Source organism: Puntigrus tetrazona, chromosome 5, assembly GCF_018831695.1.
Source record: "Puntigrus tetrazona isolate hp1 chromosome 5, ASM1883169v1, whole genome shotgun sequence".
NCBI classification, from domain to species: Eukaryota; Metazoa; Chordata; class Actinopteri; order Cypriniformes; family Cyprinidae; genus Puntigrus; species Puntigrus tetrazona.
In genome coordinates this window covers 7,668,723-7,683,357 of record NC_056703.1, presented here as the reverse complement: position 1 = coordinate 7,683,357, position 14,635 = coordinate 7,668,723, and the positions used below count along the sequence as shown (strand labels likewise).

The 14,635-nt window shown below is 37.5% G+C and overlaps 3 protein-coding genes across 6 annotated transcripts in view; all 3 read right to left on the bottom strand.

The window, feature by feature from the left end:
• Positions 1-73: 73 nt before the first annotated feature.
• Positions 74-7,299, bottom strand: pip5kl1 (phosphatidylinositol-4-phosphate 5-kinase-like 1). 2 transcript variants are annotated; one of them, XM_043239872.1, is made up of 11 exons: positions 7,113-7,299; positions 6,126-6,320; positions 4,576-4,626; positions 4,277-4,431; positions 3,479-3,603; positions 3,284-3,318; positions 3,128-3,183; positions 2,711-2,823; positions 2,468-2,630; positions 1,720-1,758; positions 74-1,031 (listed from the first exon to the last, which is right to left on the bottom strand). In XM_043239872.1, exons 1-11 carry the CDS (start codon positions 7,125-7,127, stop codon positions 572-574), a joined length of 1,407 nt encoding a protein of 468 aa, XP_043095807.1. In that variant the 5' UTR covers positions 7,128-7,299; the 3' UTR covers positions 74-571. The 2 variants fall into 2 exon arrangements, with proteins under 2 accessions (XP_043095807.1, XP_043095808.1); XM_043239873.1 differs by lacking the exon at positions 1,720-1,758.
• A 1,422-nt stretch (positions 7,300-8,721) lies between these two features.
• dpm2 (dolichyl-phosphate mannosyltransferase subunit 2, regulatory) lies at positions 8,722-10,531 on the bottom strand. The gene is made up of 4 exons (XM_043239909.1): positions 10,403-10,531; positions 9,787-9,876; positions 9,536-9,638; positions 8,722-9,293 (listed from the first exon to the last, which is right to left on the bottom strand). The coding sequence occupies exons 1-4, from the start codon at positions 10,403-10,405 to the stop codon at positions 9,238-9,240; spliced, it is 252 nt and encodes an 83-aa protein (XP_043095844.1). The 5' UTR covers positions 10,406-10,531; the 3' UTR covers positions 8,722-9,237.
• Positions 10,532-10,903: 372 nt separating this feature from the next.
• Positions 10,904-14,635, bottom strand: part of fam102ab (family with sequence similarity 102 member Ab) — a 29,326-nt gene continuing 25,594 nt past the window's right edge. For all 3 annotated transcript variants that reach the window (XM_043239887.1, XM_043239888.1, XM_043239889.1), the window contains exons 12-13: positions 14,450-14,519; positions 10,904-14,018 (exon numbers count right to left, since the gene is read on the bottom strand). In XM_043239887.1, coding sequence (XP_043095822.1) covers positions 13,973-14,018; positions 14,450-14,519 — 116 coding nt within the window. In that variant the 3' untranslated portion in view covers positions 10,904-13,972. The remainder of the gene's footprint in view (positions 14,019-14,449; positions 14,520-14,635) is intronic.

Genomic DNA, 14,635 nt, shown 5'->3' with positions numbered 1-14,635 from the left:
ACTGATTAATTACAAATAGCAGCTTGGGGCCTGAAATGATTTGTCTAAATCGCTGAAGAAAAAAAGACGCCAATATCAAACATACTTTTTATTATTGTTATTTTACTGCATAAATACGTCTTGAAGCATTTGAATGCCCACTTGCGTAGCTTCACATAACAGTTTCTGAACTTGACAGACAGCAGGAAGGAAGTGACCCTGCTTTTGCTGACAAGTTGTCAGTCTCTAAAGCCTTTCTTGTTCTAGACGGCCAGCAATCAAACGTTTGAATGAACGAGATATATGTAACCAGCGTTGCATAACTCAGTTATGAAAACATGCTTAAATCCTAATTTTTGCTCTTGTTCATGTTTTCATAATAGGTTTCATCCCTATGCGCCGTCTTTGTGCCGTTACTTACATGACAATTTGTTACAGTGCCATTCGCGTGATCTTTATTTAAACGAAAAGCCATAAAAACGTTCACCCTCAAATGTACATTCAGATCCTTTCCACTGTCTTTACATTATGAGGTATGTATGAGTCAGGTGTGCGAACAGTGTGTCCATCTGGCCCTCCAAGCTTTCTTGCTTTATTTGGTATGGTCCTGAACCCACTGGCAGAGCCTGTGACAGTAAGCTGGAGGACTGACGGTGGAGAATGTTTGTCGTGGGTGTCTCAGTCTTTTCCACAGATGCTCAAGCCTCTTTTTGAAACCGTAAACAGTGAAGATGTCAATTATCCCGATGAAGTAACGCTGCTCTGGTCCATCAATGACATGAAGCGGGTTTCTGAAGTTAGGAAGCAGTCTCCGGTTCTGGGCCTGGAACGTTTGCAGATCGGCCGACTCTGTTCCCGCTCTACTTTGTCGACCAATTTTGTCTTCCTCAGGACTCGCGATGTCCGTTGCACCATCGCCGCTGTGCATTTCTGTTACGTGGCATTGCGTTGTATTTAATTCTGAGGAGAGGAGCGTGGAGTCTTCTTCTGCCACTACCCCGGGAACAGTTGGTGAAGTGGCATGTGTTGGACTGGATGCTGCATTTACTGACCTAACAGCCAGAGAGGAATACAGAACAGAGCAAAGAACATTAACCTACTGAATGATAAAAAAGGAAAATGTGTGGCTGTTTCTGGATTGAAGCTCTGTTCATTATTACACCTGAGCGTTCCATGCTGTTAAAGCTATAGTTCACCCCAAAAATATTAAATCTTGCATCATTTACTCACCCTCGTCTCCTTCCAAACCCATATGTCTTTCTTTTTTGCGTGGAACACAAAAAGAGATGTTTCGCAGAATGTACATGCCGCTCTTTTTTGCGTACAATGAAAATGGATGGGTGGAGACTGTCAGTCTCTATAAAAAATACAATAAAAAAGTAGTCATATGTTAACTTTGTTTGAAGAGCAGACTGAAATTTGTTCACTGAAGAGCTTAACAGTCAATATTCACTTTGATTTATACAAAAAAGAGCAGCTTGGACATTCCTTTTGTGTTCTATGGAAAAGACAGTTTTCAAAAGACATGAGAATAAGTAAATAAAAAAAGACTTTTTTGGGGCAAACCATTTGTTTAAATGATGGATAAATGCAGTATATGAGAAAATATTCAATGACTGATGGAACGGTAGTAGCAAGTACACATATGCTTATTATTATAGTTTAGTAATTTAGTTTTTGTTATTTCTTTGAGACATTACTTTGAAAATGACATTGAAGCTAAATGTGATAGCTACATGCCTGCCTGCCAATGGCCGTTTGGAGAAGAAAGAGAAGGATCTGGAAACAGAGGTGAACATGAACATTCACAGTCAGGGGAAAGCCTGTTACTGAACTAAACTAGAGATAGTAGGCAGCAGAAAGAAATGTCAGTAACACTTTAATATAGTGACCAATTCTCACCATTAACTGATTGCTTATTAAGCATGCCTACTGTTAGCATATAGTTTGTCTATTAGTCCTTATAAAGCACTTTTTTTTCATGACCGTATTATACTTCCCTAAGCCTTCTCAATACTTAAACCTAACAGCTAGCTTACAAACCCGTAATTATGAGTTTATTGAGTAACAGTTGTAGTTAATAGCGTGTTATTAGTGAGAAATGGACCTTACAATAAAGTGTGACCAAAACGTTTTGAAAAAAAAAAAAAAAACATGAGAACCATTAAAACAAGAGGCAACATCAGTATTCTGCACTTAATCATATAAAGTTCATCATTATATGCACCTCAGCTGTCAAGCATGAGCAATTAATTTCAGATGACTGTGTGGGATTGCAGTGACGAGCAGAAAAATGACTGCATGCATTTTTTACATTTTGCCCAATTAAATGTAACATAGTAACATTAAATGATGTACTTTGTGAAGATTCCAGCTTATTTTTCCAGGCTATGTTTACTGGAAGAATTTGAAATCTTTAAGCAATGAACACACTGACCTTTGTTGTTTGCGGATGACTGTATGCATGATATACTAAACTTATGCTCACTTTTTGGCACGCATGATGAGCGTTGCGAAAGAGAGACTCTGGCTGAGTTCATCCTGGTGCAGGGGCTGATGGGCCAGCAGGAGGCTGTAGTCCAACACATTGAGAGTCTGAAGAAAGGCAGTATCAATCTCCACCTGACGCAGGAGCCAAGGACGTTGCTGATCTGTCATATAAACAAGGAACCAAAGCAATGACGTGGCGTTGCTGGTGATGTCTAAACATCGTACAAGGAACTAAGCTTACCTAACTGAATGAACTGTCCTTCAAAATTAAGATCCTTCAAAACAACAATGATCTGGCTGCCTTCAGGGGCCGGGTCCGTCCAACGGCTCACCTCACAGCCCTTTATATCATACCTTAAACGTTGAGAGAAAACGGTGAATGTAAAACTAGGAAGAGAGCAGCAGAGAAGGAGGCGGGAGTGATGGATTGGGTCATTATTACCATTAGTGCAAGCCAAAAGTAAAAGCTAAAAGGCAAAGCAATTTATTGACCAATAACTGCAAGGCTGTGGATTTTAATGAGCCAAGATTACATCTTCTGTGGTGTACTTTCACAGAAGTGATGGAGAGATTAAAAACATGAAATTTTTATATGACTGATAATGGATGAATCGTTAAGACTTCGGCGTTTCCATTTATAACAGGCAGCGAGTCTTACCTCGCTGTGATTCTGTCATCGGGGTAAAAGACACTTTGCATCACAATAAAGTACTTCTGCATACAGAAAACAAGTAGAGTTTCACAACATGCACCCTCGGGGTTTAAAAAATAATAACTTTAATAGGAAATTGAAGATGTAAAGCAAAATAATTACCATGCTATGGTGTGCTACTTTGATCCTGTGAACACCTATCCATGAATAAAGAACGACAATTGCTTTAATGGATGCGATAAAGACAAGCATTTAGGGTTTTAAAATGTCTAGTATAAATCAGTCTAATTCATAAGCCATTAAACCTGGTGGAAGTAACATTTCTTGAAAAAGTCATTTTGATGTCATTTTTGTCACCTAAAAATTTGACGAGCAGAGAGTGTGGGTACTTCTCCAGATGTTCCATGTAGATTCTCAAGTTAGACAAGAGAAATCGCACTTCTCTTTTACTCTGCGTCTTTAAAAAGAACCGCTTGTCATTTCTAAACATTGAACAGAGAAACGTGTGTCAGCAGACAATTGGCTTGATCAAACAAACATATATACTACAATATGGTCAGAGAAATTTTTAAATGCTTTTACTCTCACATGTCTGCAAAAATCAGAAATCAGTGGAAAAAAATAAATAAATAAAATGTTTAAACAACTCAAACAAACTCTTTAAAAAATGTTAACAAAGGTAATGCATTTTAAAAAGTAATGTATTCCTGTATGGCAAGTAAAATTTTCAGCAGCCTAGTGTCATGTGACTCTTCAGAAATAATATTCTGATTTCATGCTCAAGAAATATTTCTTATTATTACCCAATAGTTGTGCTGCATAACAGTGGAAATCTTTTTTTCTTTGGATTCTTTGACTAATAAAAAGTAAAAAAAAAAATTGGAATATATTACTGTCACTTTTGATCTATTTAATCCATCCTTGCTGAAAAAAAAAAAAAAAAAAAAAAAAAAAAAAAAAATATATATATATATATATATATATATATATATATATATATATATATATATATATATATATATATTCTTATCTTATCCAGGCCATATTAAACTATGTGATCTCTCCCTTTAGTTTTCTATGTGTGGTCTGTCTCCTCCTCCTTATGCTGCGTCTAGTGCGTAAGCTCCTGCATGTGAAGCAGTTGTGCTGACTCACGTTAGGAAGAAGTCTGCCTTGCTCTTGGAATTGCTGATGAATTGCAGGTAGCTGCCTTCAGAAGAGAGGGACTGCTGATATTCCTTCTCTGTCATCCCCAGGGAGCGCCTCAGACTGGCAAACACCGGCCCAGCGTACGTCTCCATCCTGAAGTCCTTCACACAGTCACAAACACAAAAGTAGAGATTCACTATATAATGTACATAAACATCTCACATGTAATTCAAGGAAAACAGGCACGCGCTCAGCTATTGCTAAAATTGCAGCGAGAAGTGCTGAATGCTTTTCCTTTATCATACCTTATGGATTTGAGTAACTTCAAGAGTGTAGTCATCCTCAGACAGCTCATCCTAAAAAACACAAAATATATGTATATTGTATAGCTGATGGCGTGTTTTTGCAGGTATGTTGCAGGTATTGTTTTTCTTGTTGTTGTTTAAGTGTGTGAGAGAGAGCATTGACCCCCAGACAACAGGCAGCACATTCATGCATCATACTGCTGCCTAAGCAGACCGGATTCAATAGAATCAGGGGTCGGCATCATCACCTACGAGTGTGTGTGTGTGTGTGTGTGTGTGTGTGAGAGTTAGTGAAAAAGCACATGACCATGAGTGCAACAACCACGCTACACAATAGGTTGACTAGTTAATAATCAGGGGATGTGTTTGCCTCATAAACAACTATGTGTGGTCCATCGCTGAATGCCAGTTACTGCAGTTTCAATATTCTCTCATCTCAATATGAAAATCGATTTATAGTAAGCATTGCAATGCTATGTGAGCAATCTATGAAACTTCGCAAATGTGACAAGCCCATGTGGGGAAAAAATGAGTCACGAGTCACGTACAGTACCACGTTCACAGATGAACAGCACTGTCTTGTTCCTCTATAATACGCTAAAGCTTAGATATGCACTGTGAACCAGGTATAGGTTTTTCTTCCCCTGAGCCACTTACTCAACCGCAATCTACATTCTCTTTTTCAGGGTTTAATGAACATTTCTGCCATCTCTTGTGGCGCCACCATGCACTGAGCGCTGCTTGCATTGTTTGAATTCTCCCCTCCTCCCCAGTGAGTGCAATACAATGGTTTTTGTTACCGAAACACTTGGCGGCTCTTTCACACCAGACGCTCTGTTACTCTTGAGCAAATTACAGAGATAGAAACAGCTCTAATCAAGCCAAAACATTGTAATTCGGTGCCCCTTTAGCGCCGCAAACACACAGTCTCCATGGAAGGATCAAACTAAATATGGTCCTCTCTATGGAGCTTGTCCTCATACTAATTAATGGTGAATAGAACAAGCCCGTCTCCTTGGAGGCCTTTGATCATGCCAAAGCTGTCGTCTCTCTCTCACCTTTAATTGCGATGTGCACTTCAACACTGAAAATATCATGTGATATTTCCTTGGGATTGCTTTTTGGTTTTGATTTTAGAATTAAAAACCTGTTTGACTGCAATGATCAGTTTATTCTTTATAGATACATTTGTTCATGAGTGGTGGATATCAGTAATAAAGGGCTAGATGGGTAAAAACAAAACTAAAAGTTAAAAAAACAACTGAAATACATCTAAGTTGGCTTTCTCTTTATCCGCAATGGAAGCTCCTATTACAAAGACCAATTCATTTTAACATACTTATCTATAAAGTTCATCCTGATACTGATACTGATGAAAGAAAATTAGATATGGTTTTTATCTTCTCCACAGTTTCCTGGGAGTGCACAAACCAATCACAACTCTAGGTATAACCGCATCTTTCCAAATGTAATCTTTTCCTCAGGATGGAAGAAATGATATTCAACAGGGACTGGATGAGGTGTGGGTTCATAAACATGGGTATACTCACCGGTAAAGGGTTGTCAATGGTGTTCTGCACAGCGGCACACAGCCCTTCCTTCATCATGCAGGTGAGACTGTAGAACTCGTGCTGCTGGTCGATCTCAAACAGACCCAGCAGTTTCCATTGCTGCCTCAGTCTTCCCCACCGTCTCCTCTTCACCGTGTGACCGCGTCGGCTCACACCCGGCCCTGACATCTCCATCTACAATATAACGGACATGTCCTTACAAACAGCAGAAACCACATAAAAATCAAATGCATCACCACACACTTTTCATAATGTTTTGTGGATGTGTGTGTGCATATATATGAGACACGCTCATATTTTACTGCACTCTACTCATGTTATAATGACAGATGGATTGGTCATCGTCTCGAAAGTCTCCCTGACAACAGAACAACAGAGCAAAATCTTCAAGAGGTCTTACTGACAGGGACATAATTATTCGTTATTTGTAAATCTGCAATCCATCGTGGGAAAGCAGAGCACCTGCAGCAGGTCATAACACAAATCTGACATGCCATCAGCTGAAAAAAAAAAGAAGCACTGCACCTTTAAGCCACCAGTGTGTTATTTGCAGGAGGAAATCTTAGTTGCAAACCATTTTCAGCCAATTTGTACTCCTAAGTGTCATGTGCCTAAATGGATTCTCCCTCACTGTACACTGAGCGCCAGAGAAACATTTCAGACACAAGTTTATTTGTTTGCAGTGATGGTAATCAGCTGCTCTGCATGAAGAAATTGAATTTTTCAATATAAGTCTGCAGCTTTCCCCCTCTAAACGCAGCCTGGCACTTAAAAACACCTCTGTCAGACATGAAGTCAAAGTCAAACCCAAATAATGTATATTTTTTTCTATTCCGAATAAGACAAGGGCGCTTGTTGATTAACATTTTTACGAACTAACAAATATTAAAACGGAAAGAGCTAGTCGAAGTTCACCCTCCGTTCTAACGAGGTCTTCCTGTCTAATAAAAACAGATGTGCAGGTACCTCAGTGCGGTTCATCACGGGTCCTCTAGTACATGTCCTCGTCCTCCCGCCGGCTCGTGGATGAGGAGATTAGCGCATTCTCTCTGTCCTCGCGTGACATGACACTGTGTGTGTGTGTGTGTGTGTCTGTGTGAATGAGCTAGAGCTCGACCAGTCTCTCTTTAGAACGAGCGCGACTGCAGCGGCCCATCCCACACACACACACACACACACAGCCGCCCCGTGCTTAAATACGGAACACACGGACCTGAACGACCAAGAGCTATATATGCGGACGCAGATTGATATCTCACACACATTACAACCTTGAACCAAGATGTTCCAGAAGAAAACTTTGTTAATTTAGTCATTTTCGGCCATGCTATTGCAGTATAACACAATGTTGTTCGTTTGAAAGTAGACATTTCACTCTCTGTAGATTTATTTTAAATATACGTAAAGCAAAAAGATCACAGAAGTGCGATTTGTTCGAACTTTGTTTTAATCATTTCCATATGTGTTCTATAAAATAAAAAATGGACAAAAACTTCTTCAAACAGTGGTACAAGAGAATGAGGTGCTGGTCGTTCAGGGTTACTCTCATATAGGGCAACCCTCAGTTAAAGATTTTTCTGGTCGACTGTAGTCGTTCATTTTAGCGTTAGTCGACGAATTGCATGTTTATTAATAAACCATGCAAGTCATTATAATGAGCCTTTAATTGCCTGTCGCTCAAGTACACGCAACACTTGCCACAACACACCGGCAGAAGTAACGATTACGAACGTGTTCGTGAAAAACATAAGGAGACTGCATTAACATTTTAATATTTTGATAAACTAATGCTTTCTTTGAAGTCCGCAACACTGACTAAATATATTTTATTCATGTTATGCTATGTATAGAACACCAGGACTCAAAAAATGACATGAATAGACATGAAAAGCTGAAAACAATAGGATTTTTCTTTATAAAGCACCAATTTTTAGGTTTCAGCATTGTTTATAACATTTTCTTGAAAAGGTTACTTAACTATGCTATGAAAGATACAAGAGAATGATTTTAATGTATATAATACTACAGTATATAATAATTTGAAGAATACTGATATGCAATTTATTTTCCTTTTTAGTTGTCTCCCAAAATGTGTAACAAACATGATTTTAGCCCTGGAGTCCTCTACAGTGGACATAAAATAATCATCCGTTTCAAGACAGGAAGTCTTATTTTAATATGAAACCCTGTAACATTTTTCTGTGACAAACAAAAAAATGTTAATCAGATTTAAATGATAATTACTAAATATATTTCCATGAGGATGAACAATTTTATCACTAGAACAATGTCAATCTTTAAAGTTCAAGCAGAGGGAGTGGTCATGATAAAACACTAGTATCTGTGAACATCCCTGAACGTGCTCTTTACAGAACATCCAGATACAAGATCTCAGGAGAAACCTACTAAATAATGGCCACTACAAAGACAAAAAAAAAACATGCGGGTGCCGAACCATGGAGACTTGTCCATAAGGATCGCAGATCATCTATGATCTATATTACCCCTCTTATAAAAAAAAAAGAAAAATATATGCTTTACCTATAAAATAAGAGAAAAAACAAACGCACAAAAGCACATTTCTATTCATTTTAATGTGGTATTGTTTATATTACAAAAAAGTACTCTTTCCCATTTTTCATAGATCTTTGTCCTGAATTATTTTGCTGCTAGAAGCAAGCAGTCCAGTTTATAAATACATCTATTTACAACCTAAAAGAACAGCTGAATCTCTTCAACTTAAAGCATAACTAAACAAAAAGATACCATATTCCATTTAGATGTCTTCCAGATACACCCTATACATACCTACCCCTGTCTGTCCCATCTCTTAGTCGCCTAAAGCATGTTCTCACATAGTATTTGCTTTTAACTCCCTGACCATGGAAAGAATTCTCCAAAGCTAAACGTGTCACAGGTGGTGTGGTCTTCAGTCACGGCCATTGAGTGCACAAAGCTGAAACAGAAGACTATGCAGCTACTTGCTCAGTAGCGCTTTGCTATAAATGAAATTGAAAGTGTTGTTGATGCGTGAGTGAGATCAACACAGTTCGTCCTCGCGACCAGATGAATCACAACTGCCCGAAGAGCCTTAATCGACTTTCTTTGGTTTTCGATTCTTCCATGTTATCACCCCTATGAAGGTACCTGTAAAAAAAAAAAAAAAAAAAAGTAATAATTTAATAACAATGAGAGTAGATTTATTCACTAAAGTAAACAGAGACCAGAACATTTACCATTAATGCTTTTATCTAAAGCCGCATTATTCACAATGTACAATGCAGTTATACAACTACATTAGAAATCAAGTTACAAGGGGTTTGGTTATGATTACAAACATTTTGAACTTGATGTACTACTGACATTATATTGACGGATTGCCTACTTACCAACAAAAAGTAAGAGGATTAAGGCTGCGACTCCAGGAAGTATGACCGAATATTCCCGTGGAAGAAAATAGCTGTGGATTACATGGTCGCTGTCTACAAAAGGCTGGAAAAAAGCACAAGAGTCTGCATCAGCGTTTGTTTGTTTTTTGTTTTTCAGCAGCATATGAAACAAAGCATGTTATGGGTGTCAGATCAACTAACTTAACTGTTATTAAGGTTTAAGCATTAAACACGTACACAAACACACTTACCAAGACTATGACCCAAACTGTGTAATACGTAAACAGCAACAGACTAAAACCAACAAGTCCAAAACCAACAGCTTGATCTGCTCCTGTTGCCTGAAAAAAAAAATCCGATTTTTATCTAAAAGCTCAACGATAAGTGCAAATTACATTTAATATAACTCGTTTCAAATAAAATGCATATAAACATAACATTTAAATAAACGTTGCATTTTTAATAAATGAATGTGTTGCCTTTTATTGACTTCCACAATGAAAGAAAACTATGTATTTTTAAATTAAAAGAAACACACTTATGGTGTTAATGGTATCTGGATTTATGTGACAGGCCAAATTATTCACTCGCTGCAATGAATAAAGAAGTATTACAGAATAAACGCGTTTAAATTAATAAACAATAACTACTGTTTAAATAGCGAATTATTTTATGTCGCCTAATTACGAAGCACGGTGTGAAACTCTTGTGTTGCTAATGAATCTTATTAACTATGAAGTTGGACAGTTAACAGCCAGCAACAACGAGGCAACCAACAATTAAACATAGTATTAACACACGTACAAGCAAACGACAATAAAACAAAACATAACATAACGCTTCCACGTCAATTTCAGAGCATCTTACCATTATGAACGTGTCACTTCCGCATGAAACCAAAATGTCCTGATTTTGAAATGTACTTCCGACCGGCAACGGAAGTCGTGCTGGGAATTGTAGTTTTTTACCCCTTTAATCTCTCAAAAACGTCCAGCACGCGAGGGCGCTCGAAGACTGGTTCGAAGCCTCGCTAAAAAAGCAGGGAGCAGGGATAGGGGGAGATATGCAGGTTACAGAAGCACAATTAGCACAATTCAGGAAATATTCACGAAATATTCTATTATGAGATATGGTTATCTTGTTTAATTTAAAGCGTAGCACCAACACAATGTATGCATGTCAAATATACCAAGTTAAGCTATCAAAGGAACTAGTTTAGTCGAAATGGTTTTTTTTTTTCAGCTTTATTACCACAAGTAATTAACACCCATGTATTCCGTGTACTGGAAATAGAAAAAAAGCATCCTTAACAAGTAAATAATTGTGAATCATGTTGAGATGGATGTTAAACGAACCACAAAACAGTTATTATTTATTACCCAGCATTATCTTTATTTCCCCCAAATAATACATACACATAACCTCACCTGACAGTTACATTAAAGAAAGAAACATTCACATTTGAGTGTAGAAATATTGTTCCGTTCCATCATTAAAAATTATCCTCTCGATCCCCATGCATGAAACCAAACGTAATAGCATGAAAACTTTGGAGCAACACCGCATTGATAATATATAAATATTTGTCACAATCAGAAAAATAAATTCATTTCCATAGTACTTTAGTGGTAAATCCATTTTTAAGGAAATCAGAATATATTTCACTTCATGAATGTTGCTGTCATTAATATGGATGTTATCGTGGAAAGCTTTCTGTAAGTGCGTAGCTTTCGTCCTTTTTAGGATGGTACAGGAGAAATGAAGATGAACATTCTGGAGAATGTGTGAGCGACGTTAGTTAGTCCTCTGTAGTTAAGTGCTGTTGTAGTGAACTTTACATATATATCATCTGAGGTTTCAGTATCCTGGAGCCTGTGCCACCGGTTGAACCTTAGATGTACATATTTAAAACAATCTTTATTTTAAACACAAATAAATGAACGTGCACACATTAATTAAACAACCGTATTTTTTTTTTTTTTTTTTTAAAAGAACAAAAGCTCCAGATTACTGAAATGTACAAAAACTATAAATGACATCATCCCTCTTGTTTCCAACTTTTGCATAGACCTCAGTCTGCTCCCTGCAACAGCATCTTAAATCAAATATATATGTATATATATCTACTCTTCTGCGCTAGAAAGATCACAGGTTACAGTCAATTATCACTAAAAACATTACAAAAGTGTTTGTAAGACAAAGAGGGTGAAGAGAGAAAGAACGGAAACCACAGATGGTCATTATTTCACCACAAATGTTAAGACTTTACAGGATTTTTTTTGACATCAAGGTTGAGGGGAAAATCCCCCTGAAAGAGATTCCAGTGAACCAGCCCGCTGGCTCGAAAATAAAGATGACAGTATAGAGTTATTGTCCTTAGTTGCTAATAGCTTTTTTGTGTAAGAGTAGACTGAAGCTATAAAGAGTAAACAATAAAAAGTTAGATAAGTTTTTCAGTGTCTTCAGAGAATCCCTTTATTATATTAGCTAAGCAGAAACATCCAGAACACTAGGCTTTATCAGGCCACGTAATGTCATACTGTATATTTTGCCCTTTAAAAGTTAGTGTTACTTTAAATTTCCAGGAGTAAAAATCCATGCCAGAAACTCATTTTTTTAATGGCATTAATAACAAGAACATTAATTAATGCTAGTGAACAGCGATTCTGTTTAAACGTATCATTTTAAGCCACTGGACAGGTGAAATATTTTATGGGCTTTAAAAAAAAAAATAAAAAAAACAGGCCCACATTGCACTTTTCTCGCAACTGACAAAAAAATAGAACAAAATATCAGTCTTTAATGTGGTGAATGCTCTCAGATCAACTGAGAAAGAGTCATCTCCGTGACAAAGATCATGAATAACTAATCAGATGACAAACAAGCAGTGCATGACGGAGAAACACAGAAAACTGGGCCTTCTGTTTTCTCTGTTTCGCTGTCAGGCCTGTTGCACGCTGTTTCCTACTGCACACCAGGTGCTTGTTAGAAACACAGAGGCGGTCGCCAAGGACAGACGCGTGACTATGAGTCACCGTCTCTGATCTAGCCCTAAAAACAATGGAATTATTCAGTGGTGTCTTACAACAAGGATTCTCCAAATCATTTGCTCTTGCTCTGTATTTTAGCTGCGCAATGCAGGATCTCACTGGATATGGCTATTTTGAAACTGACGAGACCCTAGTGAGAGGATCCCGCAAATGACTTGGCTGTGCTCTTGCGTCGTGCGCGGCGCCGTCAGAGCCAAAACTCACAGTCACGCAAAACTTCTGAGCTGAAACCAGCAGCGAAGTCGAAGACGTAGAAGAATAGTGAAACTGAAATACTGTGATAGGCCAAGTCAGGAATACGCTGGGAAATTTACGAAAGAGAAAGAGAAAGAGAAGGAGATGGGGAAGTACTGTATATTTACAGTATATTCATACGTTTCCTGTTCACCAGTCCAGCTGGAACATATGTAAGCAAACTCTGGCCCACCTCACATGAGAGTGTGATACTGAAAGTGGCTGTGTGGGGGAACAGCTTAAAGGGTTTATTCACTCCAAAATGTAAATTCTGTCACATCTGTCATGTTCATGTGCGCACTTTCCCCTCGGGATGTAAACAACGCTGATTACGTTAAATACATTCTTAAGCAATCTCCGAAAAGGCAGAAGGCGTAACTCGGGGGTCTAAGAATGGTTCTCGTAACGTTGCAAAACTGAAGTTGATATACTGATGTCCCGTGGACTGTTTTTCTGGATGTGGGATCATTTCAGTTGTGCTGCTGTCTGTGGATTTCATCGTGAATATCTTGATTTGTGTTCTGAAGATGACTGAAGGTCTTACAGGTTTGTAATTAATGACAGAATTTTAATTTTGGGGTGAACTCACCCTTCACCTGTTTTCTTTGCCTCTGACATATTTGTATGGCCAGCCATACAGGAACATTAATCCATGATAATCTAATGGGTTGGTAATGACTAAACTGCATTATTAGAATGTATGCAACGGCAAGTGGATTTCAGTGGAAAAAAAAGCATTAAATTCCCATTTTAAAATATTAAATAATATGCAAAATGCTACAAAAACTTTAATAGAATATTATTAGAACTAAATTTTCTTTCTAAAGCCTTTGGACTACCCTCATATTTCACAGTGTTAGACTGAAGCTTCCATCTAGCCTCATTTCTTAAGGCATTTCAAGTAGTTTGTAATCCGCTGTAAAATATTTATGATTAATTCATTCTTAATCATAGAACAATGAATGTACCCACCACTGTTTTTTTATGAATAATTAGGGTATTATGCTTGTAATTGGCGAGCAATAAATTAGACCCATGCGAGGATTTGTGAAGTCAGGTGTCCACTCTGACAAGTCCCTGTCTTTCTTTCTCCATTGTTTAAATAATAATAGAAAAGGCAGTGGCTGTGAGAGTGACTGCCGGCTTCAGAGATCTAATGGCTCTCAATCACCACCGGTTCAAAAACACCCGCAGACACCCTGCCAAGGAAGAAAAGAACCATATCACACATGATATTATAACAGTCAAGTACAAAATATGCTGCTGAAAATTCAGCTTTGCCAATGTAAAACCAAATGTAAAACTGATTTTTAAATTGCAAGAATATTTCATAATATAACTGCATTTCAAAAAAAATAATAATTGCACATAAGAGGATTTTTAATAAGACCCCAGACTTTTTAATAACAGTACAAATATACTGTAAAAATATGTTTTAGTAGTTGCACATAAAGCAAGGATTAATGGAGTATGATTTAAAAAAAAAATTCAAATTCAAAATTAACTCAGCGTTACTTTTATTTATATTTTTGTTTATATAACATTTATTTGTAAATGTTTGTGATATTTACTAGCAATTTCTGAATGAAATTCATACATAATTGAAAGTCATAAAAGAGCACCCGTTTACCTGTTGACAAGCTGTAAGCCGCTTAATGCTGTGGTGCCATCTCTGCTGATGAACAGTGTTAAATTGCTGTCTGTGAAGTGACAAAATTAGGAGAGACAATATGATCAGCTTTAGTGATGTAAAGGCTTCACAAGTAAGTAAAACCATCAAATATGTGCTGAATGAAAACAAGCTTAAGATGAACTA